Here is a 26,553-nt window from a genome sequence, read left to right as displayed (position 1 = left end):
ACCAAAACTTCACTTTAGGGGGCTGTCTTTGAATACCTTCTGGTTACTCTGCAGGTGTCCTGGTAGGCTGTCTCTGAAGTGGTGGAGACAGGCCGGTCCACTTGATGTACATCTCTCCAGAGCTGGTGGAGAGAGTTCTCCAGACCTACACAGAGTAGTTCTGGCTGTTACCCTCTCCTAGCTGAGAAGAGATGTATTGCTCTCCCCCGAAGTCTAACGTAGTTTCTTCTGCTAAGACCAGGTTTGATAATTTGAGTTAGAGAGCTGTGGTTTTAACTCAAAGAATTTAGAAGGAAAATTTCTACTATAAAACACACTATTTAATATGCCTGATACGCATTTTGTATGCTACTTTGAAATCTTGTCTCTTTTTTTGACTGTTTTATTTTGAAAAGAAAGAAGCTGCACCTTTGTTACAATTTAATTGCCATATTACAGTTAAACAAGTTACATTGGTACATTGATTAATATTTTGCAGTTTTAAACCACTGATAATAAATGGAAATTTTATACAGTTGTTTCTCCTTGATGGGATATTTCTGCATTCTCCATTGCCCTTGGATTTTCAAATAGTGAAAAGCAGGTTTTAATTAACAAACTTGCTTTAGATCATGAGAGGATGGAGGCTGTTGAGCACAGAATGAACCACATGATTTATGTATGTCACCGACTCTTTGCCTACTACCATGAGAGTGAAGGTGAAGGCCAATACCATGAAAAAGCTTTAAACGTTGTGGAGTAGCAGCTATATTTTGGCATGTTCAAAATAATGCAAATGTTGAACAGCGCTTGCGGCACTCTTATAGTAGCTGGTCGAAAACTGGAGTCAGTCTAAGCTTATGATCTTTATATTAAAGCCTTTTAATTCACTTGACACAAATCACCTCCTCTTATTTTCATGACCTGCAATGACAGCTTAGAACAACATCTAGAGTGTTTTAGCAGCCACAGACTTTCTCCGTCAGGGAAGCTGGAACTCCAGTTTCAATTACAAGATGCTGCAAAGTAGCTTTTCTGCAAAAGTGGTCCTTGTGATGACAAGTAATACTTTGAACTAAAACCTTAAAAATACATAACTTAAAAGTTTGTCATTGGGACTGCTGATAGAGTCTTGTAAGTCTGCTATGAGTAATCTTTCAGTAGATGCCCGTATAGGCTTGACTTCAAAATGAAAGTGAGTCACAAATTTGAGAACATGACTTTTCAATCACAAGGAGTAAGACACAAAAAGCTCTTATTTGGAAAGCAAATTTAAAAGATTAAAAATTAATTGCATATATTAAAGTTTACTTACAGGCAGCTGATTTTTGAGCATATGTATATTTACAGTACATCTTAAAATATTCTATGGAAGAATAACTTAGCAGTCCTTTAACCAAGTGCTTGGAATAAGTATGGTAAATAAGGCTTTTTATAATAGGGATTTTGGGGCAGAGTTCACGGATGGGAATACTTACCTGATTGAGACCACTGGGACTCTTGCCATTTTGTTCCATTCAATCTATTTTTATTTTTGGCTGGGAATTGGCTGTCAATATAGTGAACACAGTGTTCAGAAATATATATCCAGGTCATAAACAAAGCACACTTTCAGAATTTTAGTGAACTAAAAACACAAGGTGCAGTATGTATTGTTTTTGGTGTAGACAATGCTTAGCATACTTGATGCATGGTTTTGTACATGTGTTCTAGGAATGAATATAGTGAAACAGTTTTGGTAATGCAGAATTTGGGTAATTCATAATTTGGATGTTGTGTAGCTGTTAGGTGCTCTTAGGTTGCGTGGACAGAACAAAGTATTTTATGGATGTCACCAGTAAGTTAATATTGCTGCTATTGCAGGCCTCCAGATAAGGTTGAATAATCTTGGTTGACTACTTTCTCAGAAGATACAGAGAATTTCTTACTTTTTACAGTTGCTTAATATAAAAGAATAAAGTGGCATTCTGACTTCTGTGCACATGTACAGTTTAGCAATGCCAAACATTACGCCCAGTGCTTTTGGGTGATCTAAATGGAAGTTAAATTTTGGTCAGACATTAAAATCTGCTTATGTTTAAGGTATAGCTCTGCTGGGGTTTCTCTGAGTCATTATCATGAGTGGGAGGGTAATGCAAACTCTCTCAATATAGGGTGTGTTTTTTTTTTTCTTCATATGCTGCATTAACAGCTAAAATGCGTGCATCTTTTGGGGTGGGGAGGAAGGGGAAGAGGAGACAAAATTCAAGGTTAAGACCGTAATAGCCCTTTGGGAAATCCCATTTTACCAGAAAGTGGAACATTAAAAGTCTTTGCCTATATTAAGTATTACAGTATGTTTATCTCATATCATCAAAGGTTGTAAATATGTTTATATACACAATGCATGCCTAATGGTTTTTGTAGTCAGTTGAGTTATAAGATGTTGAACCACGTGTGCTCTGGATACAGTGGTGGAATAAATTTCTCATACGTGTGGGACTGTGACCGTTGAAACAATCATTACTGAAACCATATACCTTATTTCCTGTAACTAATAGCAGCTCTCTACCTATGGAATATATTAACAGTTATTCCCTTGGTTTTGGATTGTTGCTAAACTATTTTGTTGGACAGATATTTAAACATGATCTGTAATTTATGTTTTCTGAATACGTCAATGAACAGAGCTAATTATGGCTTTCTGATGCGAGCTATGCTGATGTTTGTGAAACCACACTTATGTGTATAAGACAGAGTGAATGTATATTCCTTAATAAATCATGGAAAATGATGAGTTTTCTCTACCTGTTTGGTAGTTCTGGTTAACAAAAATACCTTAGTTGGGTTTAAACCTAGAGTTTATAAAGAAGCAATGGTTTCTGTGGCTAGTTGAACAGTTAATGTTCTTTTCCAATAAAGTAAATATTTTTCTATTGTTCTGTATAGTACTCAAAAATTTTTTTTAATTGAAAATTGTTGGGTCTGGCAGCACTGGCCCATTTAGGGCCTTGCGGGGGGCCACACCGCCCGTGTCACTTCTGTGCAGCGTGCTCACCTTGTGGTACGAATGAAGTGGGTGACAAATGTCCTGAATGGACGTCACTGTGAGATGCTGGTTTTGAGATGGGGATTTAATTAACATGGAGAGAAGTCTCACGAAGTACCTAAATTGATCAGTATTTTAATATATATATATAAAAAATATATCAGTCATGTTCTCTGACATCCTGTCCACTTAGGATAATTTTCTTATTCCAGGTAGTTTCTTGTTAATGTATGTGCTGACGAATGTGCTACTACATATACATATGGTACCTATAGAGTAACAAATTTTTCAAACCACGCAGTGACACACTCCTGAGAATAGAGCTGAGCCGTTGGTGGAACCCACGCAATTATTGGCTCCAAAGAGCAGCTCTTGAGAGAGGAAGCAGCGTAATGAGAAAGGGGAAGCAGATATGTTTTTCTAATATTTGTTGTTTTCTTTGAAATGGGTAAAAGAATACCTGGAGTGATTTATATCTAATTGAGGATTGCATTCCATCAGATAGGGTAACTGTTCTCAGGCCATTTATCATCAGTGTCTTTCCGAGACCTCTAAGGAGCATATAGTACATATTTACCTTAACTTGGCTAGGTCAAGGGAAGTAAAGCAAAAATAATAGATGTTATTTTTGTATGTGAACAAAACTGGAAATCATGTGGGTGAAATATGAGGTAAATGACTGTGTCCTACCTCCTCTGTGACTTTTTAAATACAAGAAATTATTAGTTGTATTTAATATAACTTCCTTTGCATTATCAGTGTGTGTTTTTAAAGCATAAGATTTATTGGCTGACTTTTTCATTGTTCTAGATTAATCAATCCCTGAAGGAAAAATGACATATATTGTGCTGCCATCGTTATTTAATATTTTCATATTTTAGTAGCATCTTTAAAAAAAGCATGCTATATACTGCTTTTTATGCAACACTTTTACCAAAACCAATTTGAAGCATCGTATTGGTAGTGCATACAGATCGTATGACAAAGAATTTTAGTGAGTAATATCTACATTTTGGGGTGCCGAGAGTCTTGTACAGAAAGCCTTTGAGCTTCAGATCGTCTCTGCAAAATTTGTCATTGCTGGTTTTCTTCCATTCATGCTACTGCTGGGACCTATGAATGCTATTAAGAAGAATTACATAGCAAGAACTATTTGACACATGCTCCACAATGAATCTAGTTTTGAACTGATTTTCTCAATGTAACTCAACCTAAAGGAGTTTATTGTATTGCAGAATCTGTGTAACCTTTGCATAACACTTTTTGTTAATAGAGCTAAAGGTAGAAGGATAAGGCAGAATAACCTAAATGTCAGGATCTTTAAACGAGAAGGAAACCTGAGAACTTGAAAAGACTTTTACTCTCAGCATGTACATTCATTCCCCGTCACAATAAGGAACATGCAGTGAAAACTGTTGCAAAATAACACCAAATAGCACAGTGTTGATTCAGCTAAACCTAGTGATAAAATGGTTTCAGAACTAGTCTGATTAAGTGAAATTTGATCAGATATTTTATGAACAAATTACTTTGCTGCTGATACCAATAATGATTTGTAAATTAACTGTAACTCTTGTTTAGTGAGTGACTGACTCAGTGACATTTATAAACTTTTCATGTACCCTCGTTTTTTGGGGGCTGAATTTGCAAAATGCTTCCTTCTATTCCTTTGAGTTAAATTTTCTGCGACATTTGATGACAAGCATAGCATGATTAATTGCAAATTGTCCTTTAGGTGAATAGAGCATATTCTAAACACAGCTTGTGTTTTTAGTGTAGTTATTACCCGGCAGGTTCCCCGAGTGCTTTAGAGTACAGATGCTGATTTCAGTTACATCACTGTAAATTCAGAAACCGTCTGACTTCGAAAGTGTGATTCTGAAATTAGGTCAGTGGAAAAGATATAAGAATCTGCCTTGCTACCTGAAAAGAAGCAAACTCCAAAATGGAGTATAGTCTCTGCTTCCAGAAAGCCATTGGTTTCCTTAGCAGGAATGTATTCGTCCAAAAAATAGTCTACTTGAATTTCTTCAGCATTTGAATTTTTGTTGTTGCCTGCCTGGCTAGTTGATCTTTTGCTAGGTATGATGCCCTTGTAATTTTTCTTCCTGTTTTCTAACTTCTCATTACAGCATATTTTCTTTTCACTTGAACTTGAATTTAACTAAATTTCAAGGTTGAGGTTACAATTTAGATTTTCTTGAGAGTATGTAGTTCTCTATTGAATTCTTTCTTCTTGTCATCAGAGACTCTGAAAAGATAAGAATTACAATCTGAAACCACTAGAAATTAAAGGTCAGGAAATGGATGTACAGTCTTACAATATACAACATCAATCATGAAGCCCAAGCGACGCTGGTCCTCCCTTGGTAGGGTATTTTGAGTAGGAAATCATCAGAGATGCAATCGTGGATGGTAAATACCTTTATGGGGTTTTGTTTTTAGCGTTTTTATCTGATGGTTTTGCTCAAAGCATCTGAAAAGCAGCTTTCCAGTACCCCAAGACTGTGACTCATGAAGCAGATGAGCAATAGTCACAGGGCGTTCATCTTTCCCTTCGTTTTGGGCAACGTGTTTTGCTTCCTGTTTGTCAGCAGCCCCGTGGCTCAGCGGGTAGATAGCTTCCTTAAGTCTGCAATATTGTTCGGTTCCAGCCATTTGGGAGTGCTCAAAAGTAACGTGGTTTACGTCCCCTCTAGGGGCTGAGCGTGTCACTTCGGTGACGTTCCCAGCTCCCGGGAATGGAAGGTCGAGTGCTGGAGGGGTACTCGGGCTGTGTATCTGCGGGCTGCTCTCAGTCGTCTTTCTTTAAGTCACTTAGTCTGATTGCTGGTATTGGGAACTCTTTTGGCTGAAATGTGTTTGAATTGTTGTTTAGTTTTATCTGCCACCAGGAAAAGGGCAAAGCCTATGTAAAAATGAATAAGCTGCATTTTATGGACATATCCCCTAACCTATGAAAGTATAACGTCTTTAAAAATGTGTTGGGAAGCCAAGCTACTTTTAAATGTCTGACTGAAAAGGAAAAAAAATAAAAGTAAAAATACAATATTTCTAAATCCTGCACATTTAGATTGCTTCAAAAATTTCAAATGGCAAGTTTTAATGGTTGAAACTAATAGGTGTGATAATTTTGTCAATATAATTGTTAATTAGCCTTTTTGAAGTAAACCTCTGAATTTAAAAAGAAAGATTAATTTCATGAGAAAAAAAATAAGACACTGTATAGGGCCTTGCAATGCATTTCTCCTTTTTCCAATATCTTTGTCTTAATTAAAATAATAAGGTGCATTTCTGAAGTAAAACAGTTCTTTATTGTCTTTTTCAGAATCCAAACAGGTCTGAAACACTAGGAACATGAGTATTCTTCTCATTGAAGCTTTTTATGGTGGTTCTCACAAGCAACTGGTGGATCTTCTTAAGGAGGAGATGGAAGAATGTGTCCTCTGCACCCTCCCCGCCAAGAAGTGGCCGTGGAAAGCACGGACCGCTGCCATCTCTTTCATGCAAACGGTACCACCTAATGCTAATTACAGGTAACCCGGGAATTGGATAATCTCCTAGCTCAAATTGGAGAGGGGCCTTCAGCCAGGTCTCCCAAGCTAAATCTTCAGTTATGTGTATATGAATGTGTATATGCAAGGGAGTGGAGACTTGTAATGGACAAATACAAGTTTTTCTCCTTGCTTTGCCTTCTTCGGGTGTAAATATGGGAAACTGCATCTCTAGTCTTTGGAAATCTCTTTAAGAGTGGAAGTATGTGGATTCGTTTCGATGTACGTGTATATGTACATCTTACTTTTAAATTACCAAGCAAATTCAGAGACACTGAAAGATTAAAACTGGGTTTTGCACAGATTACATTGAAAGATAGCAGAGACGTGCACAATGCTAGCTTCCTCACTTGCCCTCCCATCTATCTATTAAGAAGGCTGATTTATCAGAACGTACTGTTCAGGCTGACCTACAGGATTTAAGGGGGCAGTTTTATCTTAACAGCAGTCGGGTTCTGTAACGTGCCTGTGACTGTGGACGTCAGTTATGCGCCTATGTAAGTTGTGAATTTCTATCAGCTGGAACCTGGACTGATAAAAGCCAAGTATTTAGGTCAACAGATCGCTATCACCTAGTGAGAATCAGCCACTCCAGTACCCAGCCGTCTTTAAAACCAGCTTCTTTAGCCTACCTACTCGGTGGAGATATGATGAGATGATGGTGTTAAGCAGCGACGTGCCATGGGGTGCAGCGAGTGCCTCCATCTGTGCACTGCAGAGCATCATGGAGCCAGTCGTGAGCAAGCACTCCGGTGTCATTACCCCTGTGCGGCAAGAGACCGGGATGTTTTAGCACAAGCGCCTGCTTTTCACCCAGAAAATTAACTTCAGCAGGTCTAAGTACATCTCAGTGATGTGCTACCCAGCTATAGTTACGGCTGAGAATTGCCTCTAGTATTTGCTACTCCAGATAGGAATAAGCAGAAATATTGGATGGGGGAGGAATATGATTTTTCAAGAATAGATCTTGTCCTATAGATGCTGCATTTAGCCAGCCAGTGTTACCCAGCACAGCAGTTATCCGTTCGGGAGCGTGTACTATGTGCACATGCACCTTTTCTATTTCTGCTTCTGACTTCCATTTCAAATAAGCTGCCATCGCAAGCGAAATATAATTATGAATTTTTCCCTGTTGGTCTCGTGCAAGGCATTTAGCGTTGGTCTCGTAGCGCTTTCCTTTTGCAACGGTTCTGGTTTGAAGGAGTCTATATGACAAACTGTTATGTAAATCTCTCTCGTAGCACAACCGCATCCTCCAACGCGGCGCAATGTTATCTGTGTGCCTTCAAGGTCAGCAGCCCAAGCTGTCCAGCACTAACTGTATTAAACTAATCAGGCATCACTCATAGACATACACTTCATTAGTTTAACTTACAGTTACATTGACCTAAGATAACTTAACTCCAATTTGTCAAGTAATCCGCATCTTGGAGGGAGGGGGGGGAACAGAAACAACAACAACAAAAAAACCAACCCAGCAGCTTGAAAACTCCCTTGAAGTTAATAAACTTGCAATCTGTCATAGACTTATGTGCAAATATAACCTTTACTGACAACAAATAAATCTGAGCTAACCAATAAAGCATCTTAAAGAGAGGAAAGCTTTTTCTTTGCTGTTGCTGTTAGTGCGTGATCAGACAGAATCAAATAGTCAAAGTTCACAAAGATGTAATGTTTAAAAGAGAGTATATACCATATCCATGCATGCAGGATAAAATTTTAGGAACAAAGGCTGATGTGACTGGTGAGAGGAAAACTAATTAGAGGTACCATCTACTTTACTTGCACATTTTTAATGTTTGTTTTGTAATTGAATGTTTCAAGTATTTTATTAAATTAAAAGTATAAATGCATCAGACTACAGGCTAATGAGGCTGACTAGTCTCTCCTGCTATAAAAAACATTGATTAAAATTAACATTGATTCTTCTACTTCTAGCATGCCAGTAAGCATTTAAGATCTGCTTCCCAGGTAGTAGTGACTTATTATTCATCTTAAGACAAAATTATAGCAAATTGTCAGGAGTGTATGTTTTGAATTAGATATTTAAATATTTCAGTCTTCTTGGGAGGTAATGGGAAATCACAAATTTACATTATTTACAATATTGACGTTATTTGTGACTCATTTTCTAGAATCAAAAACTTGTTTCTAAGTGCTTTTCAGATAGAGATCAATGGTGTTTCATAAATACCTTGTTTCTGTGTATGCATTTAATAATCCAGAAAGATCACAAATATTTCAAGTGCAAACTTTTTTGGTAACATCATTGCATTGTTAAATTTTTCTTTTCAAAGTGTACTTTAAATCAAGATGCTGGAACGTGTGGGAAATCATACTGATACAAATAAGTCTGATAATATTGTCATAGATCTGTATAGCAGTAATATATGTATTTCTTAAAAATGATACTTTTACAGCTAATTATGGAAATTGTGATTTGTTAGTTTTCAAGTGATGTGCAGTGAGCTAAGTCTAAAAAGTGCTTTGGAAGGAAGAGAGCTTAAAGTGAAGAATCGTAGTTCTTAAATTTGCACGCTCTTCTGTGACCAGTGAGTTGCGATGAGCCGACGTAGACTTCCTTACCGGAGAACAGACAGGTATTCCCTTGGGGAAGACTTCCAGCTGAATTGGTAAGGAGCAGTGCGGGCAGCAGCGCTGTCGGGAGCTGTGCGGCCGGCGTCGTGGTACGCGATGAACGGCATGTCCCCATGCAAGAGCTGGGCGAGCTGCCGAGAAGCAGAGTTGTCACAGGGAGATGGTGTTCTCGTTTTTCAAGAGGAACTTGCATAGCTACTGTGGAAAGTATCAGAGACTTGGTACTTTGTCTGCAACATTGAGTAGATACTATTTCCCTGACTCAGTTTGCTGTCATTGTCGTTGTCGTCTTCTTTTTCTTCTTCTTCTTCTTAAAAAAAATTCTATTGTCATGACTTCATTGTGCAATGTGTAGTTAAACCAGCTCAAATCTTCATTCATCTCCTTAAAGGAGGACAGAAACCTTGATGAATATGGCAGATCGGGCAGGGAGTATGTGCTCAAGCTTAGAAGGCCATAAGAACATTATTTTAAAGGGGGGATACATAGCTAATGAACTTGAAACAGTCTAATATATTGATGTACTGAAGCAACAGAACTGCACATTTTTAAGTGCTTTCTTGCCTTGCCATATAGAGACTTGCATGATTTTTCCTTTCTGCCTTAATTGGACTGAAGAGGTCTATTTTGAAGTGACATTTGTACAAGAAGTCTCATCCATTCACAACAGCTATTGCTATGGAGAATTTCCTTCCATCTCCTGTCAGAAAGAGAGGAGAAAAGGGACTTCGTTGACTAATCTCTCATTTTCTATTTCTTCTCTGAAATCTATCTCTGAGTAGGAGGAGCAAGACATTTTTGTCTGTTCTCTAATTCTTTGATTTCTAAGAAAATGTGAGAGTCCTCTGTAGAAATTGTGGCTCCAGTGTTACCTTCCTTCACATCAAGAGGGAGAGGAATGCTACATTTTCTAGACAGTAATTTCCAAATGAGGGCATTTGAAATTTACTGTAAAAGGGCAACATTACTCTTTGTTTTTTCTAGATAAATTTTTTTCAACAATTACAGAATTTTCTCATCAGTTCATGGAATATGGCAAAGAGAAGTGACCTACCGGAAGCCCCGCTGCTGTCAGTCTACAGAGTCCTGGCATTGTGCTTGCTTCATCTCCCAACTTGCCTGAGACAGCTAAATTCTTTGAAAAATTTAGATGTCTGAACTGCTCGTCTAAAATTAATTTTGATTAATTTAGCACAAAGTGACTAATTGCAGAAAGCGAGTAACAAACCTCTTAGAAATTTTTTTCCTTAACTCAAAGGAAGTTCTCAAATTTGAAAACAGTAAGTTATTACAGCATTTCAGGAAGAAATACTTGATTTGTTGCTTTTCTCTTTACCATAATTCCGTTGTTTATTACCATGAGGAAAAATATTTTAAATTTCAGATTAAAAAAATAATCAAGATGACACACTAAACAAAAGCATTTTATTTTGCTCTCAGGCTATGCTCTACAAAAAGTATTAATTCAAATTAAAAAGTTGGTAGTATAAGACTTAGATCTGCAAGAATGGAGGGACTAAGTGCAGTATAGCTTCAAGTTTGGTTTTAATAGCACTGCTAGTTTATTTTCAAAATAAATAAATAAATATAATGTGTAACATTCTGTACTGCCCCCCAGGTAGCTGTTCATATGAATACAGATTTTATTTGTAACAGACTCTGGCCCTGAAATACCCCTAGGGTAAATGCTAGCATATATATACCCCTTGAAATTTGACAACTATATTTTAAAAGACAAACTCTGTGCTTTTTACATTTTACAAAAGAGAAAAATCATTGGTTTTAATTACTGAAGCTCTGAAAAAAATCTGAAGGGTGTGGTGTTCAGCAATATATAGCATATTCCGAGAGAATATAATGTAGACTTTTTTTTTTTTCCTTGTAACATGTTAAGACCACTGGCTAGATTTAGGGTTGTTTCAGATCTGTTGCTTTCATTGTGTCCTCTAAGGAAAAAAAATATATGATGGAGTGAGTTCTTTACTAGCTAATATACTGATGTCACCAAGACGTTCTGTTAAAAACTATGATGCTGTAAATTTTTATTCCAGTGAGTAATTCATGGAATGGGTAGTCCCGTTGAAAACATAACACAACTTGCGTGTGTAAGCATTAGCAAGTTAGAGTACTTATTGTTTTCTAGATATTTTCTTTTCTAAAAAAAAAAAAAATACCTGCAGGTAACATAACCTGGGGAAGATTTTGGAGATGTGAATCGAAGTAAGGCATGCAAACTTCACCCTTTTCACTTAAAGCTGAATATGTAGATGGCCATTTGTGCTGGGAACATTTCTGTCCCAAAAACACACATGCATATATGCACACGTCCTTGTGTTTTCAGCATCTCGATCTCAGCCTCGGCAATAAGCTAAGGTAATGGAGAAATATCTTCAACGATTTTCTCCCCACCTGCACGTTTTTTCTTTTTGCCCTCCAGCCATTCATGTGTTCTCGCAGTGACAATAACAGCCGCAGCAAAGATGGTTTTTATGTCAAATATTGGAAGTGTATCTTTATATAATCTCTGTGTAGGAAGAGGAATTATTTTCCCTGTGTTAGAGGCCTTCCCTGCATTTGGCCCTAATAAGAGGTAAGAAATAAATTGCTTGTGTGAGTAGTATGTTAGTTAAATAAAAGATAACCACTTATGTACAGATTAAAAAATGTTTACCTGATACTTTTCTGTGTGTTTTAGGGTGTTTGTTTCTCTATATAGGTGAAGAAAACTAGAATTTCATTTATGGTATTGATTACTAAGAGTGTGTATTTTGGTGTTATTGCTAAACTTCGTTACGTTTGAGAATGGAACATGGCTCACCTTATCGGAGTTGCTGAATAATTTTCGGCCCAGAGATCTTTTAAGTTTCAAGCTATTTCTTTGCTTCTCAATATAAGATTAAGAAATGAGTGTGTGTGTATGCATGTGCGTGTTTTCAGCTGCACTTTTATGTGAGATGTGGGGGAACATACTCCTAGAGAACAGACTGTGAATCATCTCTTGTACTTTGATCCTCACAAAGAGGTACGGTGACTAAATGGAATAGCCAGTATCCCCAGATCTCATCTTTGATTAAAAATAAAGATAACGTGTGTGAAACATATATGTATTTTCTCACTAAGTGGTACAACGTTCTTACCTTGCTGTAGAGATGTCCAAACCAGGAATAACAGATATCCTTTATGTTAAGGAGTAAAGTACACTGAAAAAAATGGTATCGGAGATGCTGCTTAGTTCTGTGCTCCTCTTTTGCTCTCCCTAGCTACAGAAAGGTCATTACTTCTTTTATTCATTAGTGCTAAACTTGCTTGCATTTTTTAAAAACAAATCAGCGGAGTTCACGAAGGGTGGTTAACATGGGCTTGTGCAAACCCAGACACATTCGTTCTGCCCACGCGCTGAACGAGCTGGTTGTGAGCGAGCTTCGCACCGGCGGGCCATATGGCCGCACTGGCATGGTGTTGAGCCTCAACTAATAAGCCCTACTGAGATGCGAGATACAGGCACCATGTACGGAGCTGAAACAACTTTGTGACTTCTGACCAGAGCTGGCGCCTGTCCAGCCAGCTCAGAGTGCGGGCAAAGAGAATGTGTGTCCATATGGAAGCGTACGAAGCTCCACGATGTAGCACAGATGATACCCTCCACTTCCATAGCCCCGGATAATAGAGGTTGTCCTAGAGGCTGAATAGAGAGTGTGAAATTCATGCTGATGAGGAGAGCTTAGAGGCAATCTTATGGTGAGGCTACGTCATGTGGGAAGGTAGGTGTAAAAATGGGCTTTGTGCCGTTTAGGTTAATATCACCCCAAATCTGTTCTGAAAACTTCTTCTGCAACTGTCGTCAGTCAAAATAAACTTCTGAAGAAGAGCGTATTTGAACGAATTTGAGAATGATTTGTATCAGAACACTAATAGAAACCAATGCGTTGTTTAAAATGACGAGAGTGTTGTTTATTGTTTGAAAGTCTGCAACTGAGATACATATATATGTATATATATATAATTTTTTTTTGAATTGGAAAGATAGTATAAATAAAGACAACTGCTCCAGTATAAAGTCTAAGGAAAAGGTCATTTGATATTGAGAATAACAACGCTGCTGTGTTTTCTCTGCTCAGAATTAGGCTGCTAAACTTCACTTTTCAGTATCGCTGCGAAAGGCTGCGTGAAAGTTTTCCTGAAGCCTGCTAAGGAGGTGGGATCCCCTTTGTTCAGCAGATTAATTACCTTGCTGCTGCTGTGCAAAGTGGCCAGAAGCAAAGTTCGAGCGCATTAAGTCCTTGTATAGTATCGCATTTTAAGAGTGAATGTTTTTTATTCCTCAGTCTGGCCGCATAAAACCTGAAAAAGGTAAAACAAAACAAAACCAAAAAAAACCCAACAACCAATAATTCTTTAGAGAAACAGGACAAATAATTTTATAAGTAAACTACCTGAAATTTATTCTGGCAGACAGCAAAATGATCTTAAACATTCACTTTGCATTAATCAACTTTGCCTCAGATAAAATGCTGGCAGATGGTAGCTATTCATTTGAAAAGTGACAGGTTTTCTTTACATTTTTGTGTGTAAACCCCCACATGCACACTTCCCTCCAAAAAGTTTAGTCGTCTGATTTGTCCAACATGCTTTTTTTTTCTTTTTTTTTTTTTTTAAACAGTGCAGTTATTAGGCCTTTTCACAATTTGGCTAGTTAAAAGAGGTTTTAGATTAATTTAAAATAAGAATACTTCCTTTGAAGTCGGTGGAAGCGTATATATGATCTAAAATTTGGCATAAATTAGAACAGAACGATTAACACAATGCAATGAAAGGCATGGGACGGGGAAGTATGCTAGCTGGAATAGTTACCTGATCTGTAGATAGTACTAATGTGAAATGGCAGTTGTCCGTTTGATGTGTAAAAGATTTGCTGAAATTCCCGAAAAGTATTCTGATGAGACAATGAAAGAACAGTCTGTTTTTTCAAACTGTAGCATGTGTTTTTCCTTTATGTTCTTCAGTGCCTGGGGAAATACTTATTTTTCTTTCTAAAATGAATTTTATGAATCACCTGGAGATTTGATATTTACATTGCTAGCAGTAAAATGTAATGAAATAGTGCATTATGATTCAGTATTTCTACACTTAGGATTTTAATGAGTATTTTATCTGTCCTTTTAAACAGTTTCTGTGTATAGGTTTTATTTCCAGATTAGTTATAGATTACATTTCTATTTTCAAATAACAAATATATACAGTACTATATTATAAAGAGTATGATACTTTTTTTTTCAATTCATTTTCATTCTAGTCCATAATACTCATTTGATCTTCCAAAGGGAAAAAAAGCAAGCTTTTGGTTTGCATCTAATAAAGAGAAAATTCTTGATTTTTTTTCTCTGCTGCTTTTTTCCTAATCTCAACTATTTTTTGTACCTTAGAAATAAATAATCCAAATTTTGTCAGATACTTGGTTTGCACATTATTTGGATTTATAGCTTTATATTCCAGTATCATAAATAACCAGCTGTCTTAATAAGTATTTACAGCTTGGCTTAGCTTTGTGAATTAATATATAATGAAAAGAAATTTTATGTAATGCAAACTGTTTCTAACAAAACAGTTTTGGGAAAAGGTCTACGTTAATACTGCTGTTTTCTTTTGCAAGCATTAACCTGACCCAAATGCATCAAAGGTCGTCTTCAAATTAAATTCAGAAAGCCTTGTTTCAGGTTGCTAGGGACGTTCCCGTTGTCGGTCTACGATGGACCGAGAGTTCTGTTAGGAAGGTTAATGTGTAGTCAACGTGAAGAATAGTTTTAAACACTGTAACACAGTTAATGTAAGGCATTTTCCTGTTGGAACCGCTTCGGTGTAGCTGTTGCTTTACAGAGGAAAGGCCTGTGGTAGCGGCCGCTCCAGATCCTACCCTGAAAGGAGTAAAATTCTGATACAGCATCCAGTTATGCAAAAATGCGTGCAAGCAAGTATCCTGAATTCATTAGTGGCAATATTAAACCTTTCATAAGAGGAGTTTTCTAAATTTCATGTAGACGTTATAATTAAAAATATTCTTGTATATAATCATTTTCGCTATATCCCACTGGCCAATATAACCCACTGGCACGATACCATTCTGTGACAAACAGATGGTGAAATGGGGAAAGAAGACCCTTCCAAAATAACTGTTTTGGCTTTTCCAGTAATTGCATTTTTTCATACTTTCATTAATCTTTGTTGCTGCACTCCGAATGTTCTTTTTGCCCTGCGTCACTTAGTTCACCCTGAACGCAGGCCTCACCGTTAGTACATACCCTGACAGTATAGTATTCCCTGCTGTTCAGTTTGTTCCGCTTCTTGTCATATTGTAACTTTTCAACTTAATTCCGTTGACTTGTCTTGAACATTTGAGTAGGTGCTTTCTCCGATGTGCTTGGGTGGTACCGATTTGCCTTTTATGGAAGTCCAGGCAGTATTTCTGCAGCCGTTTTTTCAGGTCACCTGTGGGATGTTAACCTCTGCCGTGGATGCCAAAGAGTTTCGGTATGCATTTTGAACGTGCTGAGCCAGTCCATTAAGTGCTATGGAAAGGCTGGATAGGTGTTAGATTTGTAACATTCTTCATATGACTATGTAGGCAGTATCTATATTAACAAATACTGCAACTTGTTATGGTTGTAGAGGGGCTGTAGAGCGAAATGGTGCTCATGAGCTAGCATCCACAGAGTATTATTTCAGGAAGTTTTACTTCAGACTAAGTGTAGTCTGGTTCTTTTGGACTGAATGTCCCTAGACATGGTTGGAGTGCGTTAAATGCTCTCCTGGAGCATCATCTTCTGGTTTAGTTTCATCTAGAAGAATCCAGTTCATAACCTTGGAGACCACTGTGGTGTGAACTGAAGCGCAGTACGTGAGGATGGTCGTTTTGGCAGTGATTTTCTGAATCAAACTGAAATGCTAATCTAAATTGACCCATAAACCACTTGATTTTGTGCTTTATGATGTTATTTCTTCCCTAAATATAAAGCATGTCCATTACATTTAGTCTGATTAGAATCTATATGCCAGATTATGGTGCAATAGAATTTATTTTATTTAGTATGGACCTTTAACTCCCCCAAACCGCAGCTGATCAATTCATTCCCTCCTTTTTTCCCCCTTAGACTACTAAGCCTGAGAATTTTGAGGATGATACCTGTTATTGATATGCTTTGAATCATTATGATTAATTTTAACACCCTTGAAAAAAGTTGAGAATTATGTATATTGATTTGAATTTATCTCTGATACTAACAAAGTAACCATAGGGCTTTTTCTCATTATTCAATAATGAAGATTTTTGCAAAGAAATAATCTGGCTTCTTGTAATCTCCTTATTCTCTTGGACAGTATTTTTCCTTTCTTCCCTCTGTCTTTTGTCCCTGTCCCTTCCTCCCTCCCTCCTGCATGTATATTCTGATGGTCCAGTGGACACAGTCATTTTAAAGAATGCTTTCCAGTTCAGAAGCACTTATAATTTTTTTTATTGTTTAAGTTTATATCCTTGCCTACTTGTTCATTGTATTTCCCTTTTACTTGTTGCACATTGGAGCTTATATTTCTGTCTAATAGCAGCAGGAAGAAAGAATGAAGGAAACAGCAATGGACATAACATCACAAACAAATAAATGATTTCCCTTTTGCAGAAGAACTGCTAGAAGAAATTTATACCTATTAGTATCCTTTCTAATAGTTACTAGGATGAAAAATATGTATATATAGTGGGTCTAATGTTTCTCTCTCAGCAATTTTACCTGATATAACTACTTAGAAATGTTTAAACTAATAATTTATCAGGTGGTGAGAAAAACAGCCAGTGAATTATCAAATGGTGAGAAAAACAGTGGAAAAAACAGTTATTTGAACATTACTTTTATTGTGGTTAAGTGGTATTCCTACAATGAGTTTTGTTAGCATGTATTTTCTTTTAGAATGATAATTTTTTTAACTTAGCATATTTTCCATATATTTGTCTATTTGAAATATGGAAAAACTGTCTTCCTGGAATAAGTATTATGTAATACCAACATGGAGAAATTCGTGAATGTATATAATGCTATGCATATTATGTATGGAAGAATTAAAAAAAATTAGAGGAGTAATTTGAGAACATCTGCAATTTTTTATTTATGTAAAAGAATATCCCATTTTTAATTAAAGATGGAATTTAAGAATGATAAATGGTACCATTATCTAGTAGCAGTTAGTTTGCAGGCAATTTTTTCCTACTGTTCTGCAGATTGCTGCAGGTTTGACAGTGCCTTTGGCTTTTGTGAGCAAAATGCATTTCATACTTGTGACAGAATAGTTGTAACTCACTAAACCTGAAACAGTTATCATGCATAGCGACATCTCTATGTTTAAACCCTGAGGAACAGAATTATTTTAAACTGTGCGTATGCAGAAATTTCCTGGTAATCAATTTTATTAAAAACATAACAGCTAAAAATTTTATCTGCCAAATGCATTCAGAGAAATGGTGCTAAAGATACTGAAATTATGCAAGAAGATGAGATGAATTTCAGGGGAAATTGTAACAAAGAAGATATCTTTTATTTTATTTATTTTTTTTAGGGTGAAATGATTCCTAAATTAACTTAGAAGGAGAATTTCTCTTGCTGTAGCCATACAGTAATAAATTGTAAATGAGCCAAAATTAGATGTTATTTCTGAAGGAAATACGCTACATCATGCTGCTTACAGTGCCAGACATAACTTCTGTCTGCCTTGTAGCCATTGACAAAAAAGGAATGTGTGCTTTAGACCTGTTTTCCTTCAAGTATGTCCAGTCCATCCTGATGTTGGCTGAGGCTGATGCTGGGAGTTAATAGGTGGACTAAGGATGGGGACGGTATAGAGCACAGGGAGTTAACTCCTGTGCCCGTTCTTTTCTACTGACAGCCTCACTATTTTGCCACGGTTGACAGGTTTTTGAAGTATTTTGGTCTTCAGTGGTAGACTGAGTTTTCTTCTGTTTGCTCTTTTTTTAGCTCTGGCCCCCAAATTAGATTTTTATCTTATAATCAACTGAGGCTAGAGTTGGTTCTGAATTATTGTTACATCCACCAGAGTCTTAGTTGTGTGATATCAAAGTGGGAGGAAAAAGTTGGGGTCTAGTAGCCTGGAGGTGGGTGAAATCCTCACCTTGCCCGAACCGGTAGGAGCTTTGGGAGTGACTTCAGCTGTACCAGCATTGCCATTGGGTGCCATTTCTGACCCTCAGTGATCCCATCAGAAGTTGTGACTTCACGTTTGCCTTTGTGTAGTGCAGTTCCTGCCTCGTAAGTTGGGTGTTTGTGGCTTTTCCGTGCTTACTCATTCACTTGGCACGGTGTCTTTGGGATAGCAGTCAAGAGGCCTCTATGGAAGGGGACCTCATAGCTGTCTCCTCTACACTGGTAGGTTACTGGCTACTCCAGATCATGGGGTTGGAATCTGGTTTACAAGAGTACGTATTCTTGTGAGGTTTAGTGGTGGCCGTGCAAAGTGTCTTGTGGCGCCAAGCTCGTTTGGAGTCAAACTTTCTCCAGCGGTTCCTGGGGCTGTAGAAGCATTCAGCTCTACCATGCTTTAACACACATCTCAAGCCTTGCCCAAGAAGAAGGAGGTGGTGGAGAGGAGTTTCAAAACAGGAAAATTCAATGGATCTCGCCCTGACTTGATGACTTTCTAGTGAGCTGAAGGTGATGGTTTTTGAATTAAGCACGCTCATTAGTTTTCTGGCTCTCTGAGAAGTGAAATCTCACTATATGTTGCAGTGGGCTGAACTCCCAGGGTCAGGATGTTCTGTTTACATAAATGATAAAATGCATGTTGATTATCTAAATACATGCATCAAACTGTCAAAATTTACATTTCAGGACTTCTCTCCTTAACAAGTATGAACCAGGAATAAAAAAGTTAATATACACATGCAAAGCATACAAATATTAATTTGTTTAGTCAGTTGGATAAGATGCTGAAGACTCAGGATAGCTTTCAATGGCCTGTGTTTTTTCCTTCTCTTCAGCTTCTTTGCTACTCCTTGCACCATTTTTTTTCCAGTCACAGTTTGCATCTAAAGCTCCATGTGAACAAATTATTATATTAGCGCCTTTGTTTTTTCCTGTTTCCGATTGCAGTTTGTGTTGAGTGGTGCTGCTCACTTTTGGCCGCCCCCAGCTCATGGAAGAACCAGATTCTAACTTTTTTTTTTTTTTTTTTTAATGGAGCAGAGGACCTAGAAGTTGTCTTGCATCGAATTACTCATTCTGGGGTGCATAGATTGAAAATAGTTGTATATATTTTGCATATCAGTACAGAAGAAATCTACGTTTTATTGTGCCATGCTATGTTATGATTAGTAAAGTATCCATTCAGTATTCAAAAGTAGGTATTTATATTTTTTAAAGTATTAATTTCCAGCATTAACAGTTGCATAGAAGGTCGTTGACACTGTGGATTGTGTGGGGTCCCTGGGGATTCAGATATATTTGAAGACAATATTTATGGTATCTCTGTGCCTTCCTATGTTTATTTCTGGTTACTGTCTAGCTGGCATTTTTCAAGGGACTGTTTTTAGATTATATTTTGCACATGGCTCTCAGTTTTCTTCGATGCTGATTGAACCAAGTGAAGGATATCTAATAGCTTTGCTGTGCCTTCAAGAGATTCGCGGGCGGGTGATAAGACCCGCGTGTGTTCAGGGCATGGGTGGAGTCTGTGTGTCTGAGCGAGCAGGGTGAATGAATCGGTGGCTGGGAGTGGGTTGGAGATAATTCTGTGCTTCCCACATTATTAAGCTGTATAAAGGCTATTTCAGCTGTTGAGATGAAGCTCAGCAGCTGCTCTGCAAACTCCTAACAAAATAGGGGTCTGAATTTTCCTTATCGCAGGCATCTGCCTCTGACCACAGATGTTGCAGAGGCTCTGCATTTCTCTTAACTGGTAGTCTTTGAATTACATGGTCGGCATATAGTAATAACGGAAATTTTTTTTATAGGTTAAGATGGGAATCAGAGATAATGTTGCCCTCTATTAATTGCTTGGTTCAGACTGAGACACTGAGTCATGAAGAGGAAGGTACAAAAACTTTGTGTGCAAAACAAATGCTTCACAATAGAGGAAAAACCAACTGCTCAGCCACGCTCTGGCCTGTTACAGCATCACTATGGTATTTGCATTCCCAGTATCTCTTCCGCTCGCTCTTGCACAGCGTGTTTTGGTCCATGCATGCGTTCTTTTTTTCTCCTGGCACGTGTTGCGGAGTTTAAAATTGCCACCTTATTAACTCCTGCTTGTAATACCTTTAATTTTTTCTTTAAAGTGCTAGTGTTAGGGAGGGGTTTGCAATGTGAGCGGTCGTATAATTAAGGCAGAATGCTTTATGTTTCTGAAAATTGCCAATATTAACTGATGGACCATGTGAGCAGCCTCCTGACCGCAAAGCCCAACCACAGTAATTCTATTAGTTGTACTTCAGAAGTACTTGTTTAGTTTTCCCTCAGATGGATAACCAATATGGAACATTTTGTCTGCATAAGTCTTATTACGGAGGTTAGAACATTCTGCTAATTAGGAAAAACTAATTAGGCAGATTGTTGCGCCTGTAACCAGAATTTTATATTTTAATGGATCTTGAAATGTGGTATACTGACTTTTCTCTGTTAGATTATTGTAAAATATACGTTTCTCTTAAATGACTTGTAAAGGTCTGGAAATATTCTTCGTGATGAGACTATGCACTGAGAGTGAGAAAGCAAAACAATTTTAATTTTTGAATTTATTAAATAAAAACTATTAGACTATATGCTGTAAAATTGATGAAATCATTAATTCATACCAGCTTCTTATTGTGCCAATAGAAATTATTTTATTTTAAGATTTTTAACTGCCCCATTAAGAAGTTGGAGTAGGTTCATGTGAATAAACAGCATAGTGTGTGGCTGCGTTAAGATTAGGGTTAGATGGTACACAAACCTCTCAGATTTTTATTCGGCCACTTCAACCTAAAATGTTTTAGTCACTGTTTTACTGAGTCCTGGAAAATCTCTGTCATGTCTAAAACTGAATCAAACCCATTTGCAAGTGTTCTTGCAGTGTTGTTATGGACTTTCAGTTGTGTACAAACTGGAATCTGAAAATAAGTCTGTTTTCAGTTGTGGTTTGACCTGGAAGCAAAACCATAAGGGTTGGTTTAGTTTTAAAGGTTCTCATCTTAATTCCCTGCAGTGGTTCCTGTTAAGTACAAATAACTAGTGCTGAGGCATTTGCTTGATTTGCAAGGTGCCATGTGGAAAGCAAGGGATGTTTTGTTTTGGGGGAGAAAATGTCTGACGAGATACTGTGTATTTAAGATGGATTTCTGTTTCGTTTCTACTTTTGAACTTTTTTTCAGCTATACCTTGCTAAGAACTTCAATCAGTATTAACCTTTTTTCAAACTTGACGCTCTGCCTTACACAAAATGCATTGCCATGTGGGTAAACCACGTAGGCAGGAGCTTCCCGCAGCAACCTGCGATCCGTCCCAGGATCACCCTTTCGTACGTAATGCGAGATAGTGATGCCGAAAGCGGTGAGACCTGCTTGCCTGACATCTGGACGTTTGCCACGGGCTGCCCTACTGCAGAAGCACAGAGCAGCCCGCTTTGCGTCCCCGCCGCTTCTTGTCAAAAATTGAGTCAAGGCAGTTTAGAATTGAGTCTATGAAGCCCAACCTGTGCACGCGGGATTGCCAAGCCCTCGGCTCTTATTCATGATGTGAGGGACTGGAAAGGAGGGGAAGAAAGACAAATATTTGTAGACACGTAAAATTTAGGAGCTGTATAAAAGGAAGTGCTTCAGTAAAGCACCAAGGTATAAGGTCATATTGCTACGGTCTGTCAATATGGAGGAACAACATACGGAGCAAAGGGAGATGTGGCTGTGCAAACAGCCAGAAAAATGACAGTCATGCACCATCGGGGCACTGTGCTGGTGAAGTATTTTGGTAATGCACTGGGCAGCACTTTGCGGTGCTTCAGCATGCTTCGATCTGCAGTGTTCTTAGTGAAAGCAGCCCTGGGAAAAGGGTTTGGAGGGCAGAGCACTGAGTTTCCAGAGCAAGGCTCACAAGCAAAAGTGCTGCGAGACTCGTTTGTGTGATGTCGGCTTCTGCCATCACCAGACCTTCGGTATTTGCAAGCCGGTCAGCTGTGGCGTTATCGAATAGGATTCGATTTTAGCGTCTGTGGTGACCTGCAGATTCGCACCCTTTCACACTCCTGCAGTTTAGTCTTCAGCATAAAATCTGGGACTATTTTCAGCTGGACAGGTCTAGGCAGTTAGTATGATGTTACATTTGTAAGCGATTTATAGAACAGAGATGAAATTTAGGAGAATAAATATTTTAGAGGAGTTTCCTTTGCTTCCTAAAGAAAAGGATTTTCTTAGGTGAGAGGTTATTTTGCAAGCAACGCCTTTGCGTGATATATTGATGATTTCAGGGTATAGGAAGCTTCTTTCCCTTGAATGCCATTGGTTGAAAGTGATACCTACGCTTAATTGTCTTGCAGATTCTTGCTTAATTACTTGTCATTCTTCTGAAGTGGCTGACTCATTTAGCCTTCAGCATCTGGAGATATTCCTGTCCTCCCTATAAACGTATGCATACGTATTTTCGCTGCTCACAACTACAAGAGTGCGTATTTCCCCCCTGCACCGTGTCTCGTTTCATAGGTTAATACAGAGAAAGCGGATCTGAGAGGGTGTATGGAAATGAGAGAAAGGCATATTGTGAAGAATTTGCATCGGTCGGGATGATGGTTAGCGTGCGCTCGAACTGTGCCCGTTCTGGCTCGCCTTTTGAAAAGGCATGCGTCTCTCTTTCCTGGGCTGTTATTAATGTTATTGCTATTATTAACGCTATAATGGTTTGTTCTCACAATACTTCCATCACTAGTCTGTTACTTCTCTATCAGTCTTATTAGGAAGCTATTTAATTTTGAAAGCAGGATACCATTTCAGGTGGTGTAGGTACATTGGCTTGGTAAGATTCAGTGTTTATCGAGAAATCAGTATGAAAAGCAGTGTTTATTTTTGATTGCCAGCCTATTTGTGGTCAAGACACTGCTCTTCCTTCTGCCCTTGCTCTACCATGCCCTGCACCTTTTGATTTGCAGCGCCGTTTCCTTCCTCCAGGCTCTTAGCACTGACAAAAGCCTGCTGCACGCTGGGGCAACCGGAGCGGGCAGAGGTGGAAACGGGCTGATCCCGTATCTGCTGAGTGGGCGGCGAGAGGGGCCCAAACCGCCGTTCAGGGGCATGGATTGAAATTGCCCTTCCAAGCCTAGCAATCCCCAGTGGAGCAGGACTGCACTGCTGGCTCTTGAGAATGCTCTGGGAATATTTGGCTTCCTGGGTGCAGTTCAAAAGCAGAAGGAACCACTGCGTGCCTTGTCTGCACTTAGGGATGCTTGGCGTTGGATAAGAGCAAGCTCTCTTCTTCCCGGTAGGCTTGTGTCTTGTTAGCTGATTCCTTATGTTATACTGGGTTTTGGGGTTTTTTTGTTTGTTTGCTTGCTTGCTTTTTCTACAGCATTTGAAATAAGTTTCAGGCACCACCTGCAGATCAGTTTGCAGACAGCTCCAGCTTAGATAATCTTGGCGTCCCAAGCCCCTTAACTTCCTGTGTTTTGCCACATTTTGATATTTTGACTTTCACAGACGTTTCCTCCTGGCGTTTCAGGCCATGCATCCTTAGCTGTGACATTGTATGTGTTCTGGTACAGGCCTAGTGCAGAAAAAAAAGGGCTTTGAATTACCACCAGAGAGGCATCTCTGTATCAGAAGACAACATTCGGTCTTGCTGCACTGAGATCTAAATAAATTTGTGTGTTTAAATAAACTTGGACGTTTTGAACCTTGACATTATGATACTTAATGCTGGGATATTTTTCCGCCTTGTCAAGGAGGGATGACTAGTAAAACCATGAGCTGATTACTCCTTGTATTAGATAATCATTTCTTAATGTGGGAGGGATATTAAGAAGAATAGATGTGAACGCTCTTGAAAGACTCTTTATGGAATAAGGCTTAAGCATCACTTGAAATAGGGTACGCATTCACTTTCATGCTGAGTCAGATCTAGCTCAACTGTTGTGGGACAAATATGCTAACAACCGGGACAAAATCAAGAAGTGAGTCCTAGAAAACACTTGCAAAACATACGGTGACTCTATTATTTTTAAAAATTCTCATTCCTTAGTGTGAGGCATTGTCACACTTGGCGTTGAGGTATGCAGGGGTTTGGGTTCGGTTAGGCCAAGGCTCTCCCTAGCTCTATTTGTATGTTTTTGTTAAGCTGAAATTTTTTTTTTCCTCCCTCCTCTTTGTTTCTCACCGCATCATGTGTTTGTCTTACGATACGCCAGTGGCAAATAATTCTTAGTCATGGGTTAGACTCTCAAAACTTGCCAGCGTCTGAGTAATAGTTCACGTTGGTGGGGACGTTGCTCCGTGAACTGGTCACCTCTGGAAGGAAGCGTGGACGCCCGGGAACGGCACTGCGTGACCTGCTGCGTTAACGGTCAAACATATCAGGGCTTTTCTTCAGGGAAGCCTCCATCCCCACTACAGATTAATTGCCTGTTTCCAATGAAAAGATAGCTAATTTGATGGATGGTATTTTTTTTATTTTTTTCCACACCAATGACATTTATAAAAGAAACCAAGGTTTTGAGGGTCTGGTTGTTAAAGCATGTTGAAGTCTCTTACATATGCCAAAATAGATGTTATTAATTGAAGTTATCCTCCTCGTAGAAGTTTTTCTTTTATTTGTTTAGACAGTTTTTTTTGTCAAAGCTTTTTCTGGACTTTGTAACTAAATGCAGGACAAGGGGCTGCAGGTCTAGGCTGGGTTTTAGCGAGTGCTCTGTAGGCACAGGGATCCGGAAGGTGTTTGTGACAAGGATAGTAATAGTGTTTTTTTTCAGGGTGCTGAATTTTATTTTACTTCTGTAAGCTTTTTAAAACCCTAATGCTGATCTGGGATAGCATATTATCAAAAGTTTTGCTTTTCTAATTTTGGTTGGTGAACTCCGGAAGAGCTCTCGTGTCATCCCTAACAGCTTTTCATAGAAACTTTTTTCCACTTTAAAAATTTTAAGATGCTTTCATTATGAAAGTAATTGAATTTAAGATTTTTACTGTCATGACATATGAATGTGCTTTTGCCATAGTGGCACTTGCCCATTTTGGATTATTTTCTGCCCATGAATATTATGAGATTTCTTGTTAGAGTGAATGACAAGATGATGTATGACATACTTGAGATGGTATTGAGCAGGGTATAGTTGGAAAATTGCAGTGATAATTTTCTTTTTACATCTCAAACTTGCACATCATTGAAAAGAAAAAAAAAAACAAACAGTGTAACAGGCAACTCAAGAAAAGCATGAGGGGAAACCTTGAAAAATTACAGGGAAATTTCCATAACAGATACACTAGTAATGCTGGTTTAATAATGATTTCCTGTCATGAACTATTTTTATCATATGCCTGCTCTCTGACGTGGCATTCTATTTAACATTTTTGAGAGCCATGTTTTAATCAGATTAAGCTCAAGGAAACCGATAGGTATCTGTTTGGCTCATGGCTTCTGCTTCTGTTTCTTATTTAGTCACAAGACCATTGTTGCTGGAATCTTTTAAAACCCATTTTGCTTCAGCTGCAGCAGGCGCGCAGCTTCACGTTGTGCGAGCCTAAAGGTTGTGTGCCAGGGATTTTCGGGATATATGCACAGAGTGCATTGTGGAACTATTTTGTAAATTAAAGAAGACTGATACAAACTGTTTCTTTTCCTCATGTGATTAAATAGCTAAAAATAGCAATCTATTTTTAGTTTGAAACGTAGTAATGTTTCTTAGGAACAAACTAACCCAAAACAGTGTGCTAGCAAGGCTGATAATGAATAATGCTGCGTTCTAATCTACTTATGTAAAGCAGAAATCCTTCAGAAAACGGCAGATCTTCTTGAATCATTTTATATAGTGTGCAACATTTTCATGTGTTAGATGTCACAGAGTAAAATATTAATAAATAATTTGTTTAACTTTGATATTTTCATGTTCATTGTATTAAATTAGGCACAGCAGAAAAGTTTTTAATCAGAATTATTAGTTACCTTCTCCAATGTTGTGTGTGTCTTGTAAATTTGGGAAATGACCAAAAAAGGGTGCTGCATAACATTTGGTGTTAGTGATTGTGCTCGAATAGTAGTAGACTTAGCAGCTCATTAGATGGTCTCAGCATCTTGGATCATGGGGGAGGCTCTGCAGACTCGCTTTTGAAAAGCTCTGTCTGTACACACTTTTGCAATTTCCAGAGCAAAAACCACTAAATTTCTAACGACCTTT

The 26,553-nt window shown here is 38.2% G+C and overlaps 1 protein-coding gene across 12 annotated transcripts in view; it reads left to right on the top strand.

The window, feature by feature from the left end:
- Window positions 1-26,553, top strand: part of GTDC1 (glycosyltransferase like domain containing 1) — a 195,259-nt gene that overhangs the window by 58,919 nt on the left and 109,787 nt on the right. For 9 of the 12 annotated variants that reach the window (XM_067299402.1, XM_067299407.1, XM_067299406.1 and 6 more), the window contains one exon: window positions 6,336-6,543. In XM_067299402.1, the coding sequence (XP_067155503.1) occupies window positions 6,365-6,543 (179 nt within the window). In that variant the 5' untranslated portion in view covers window positions 6,336-6,364. The remainder of the gene's footprint in view (window positions 1-6,335; window positions 6,544-26,553) is intronic. The other 3 variants (XM_067299410.1, XM_067299409.1, XM_067299408.1) reach the window with 1 other exon arrangement.

This window comes from Apteryx mantelli, chromosome 6, assembly GCF_036417845.1.
Source record: "Apteryx mantelli isolate bAptMan1 chromosome 6, bAptMan1.hap1, whole genome shotgun sequence".
Taxonomy (NCBI): Eukaryota; Metazoa; Chordata; class Aves; order Apterygiformes; family Apterygidae; genus Apteryx; species Apteryx mantelli.
Note: the sequence above shows the minus strand (reverse complement) of the source record. Positions and strands in the feature narration are given on the sequence as shown.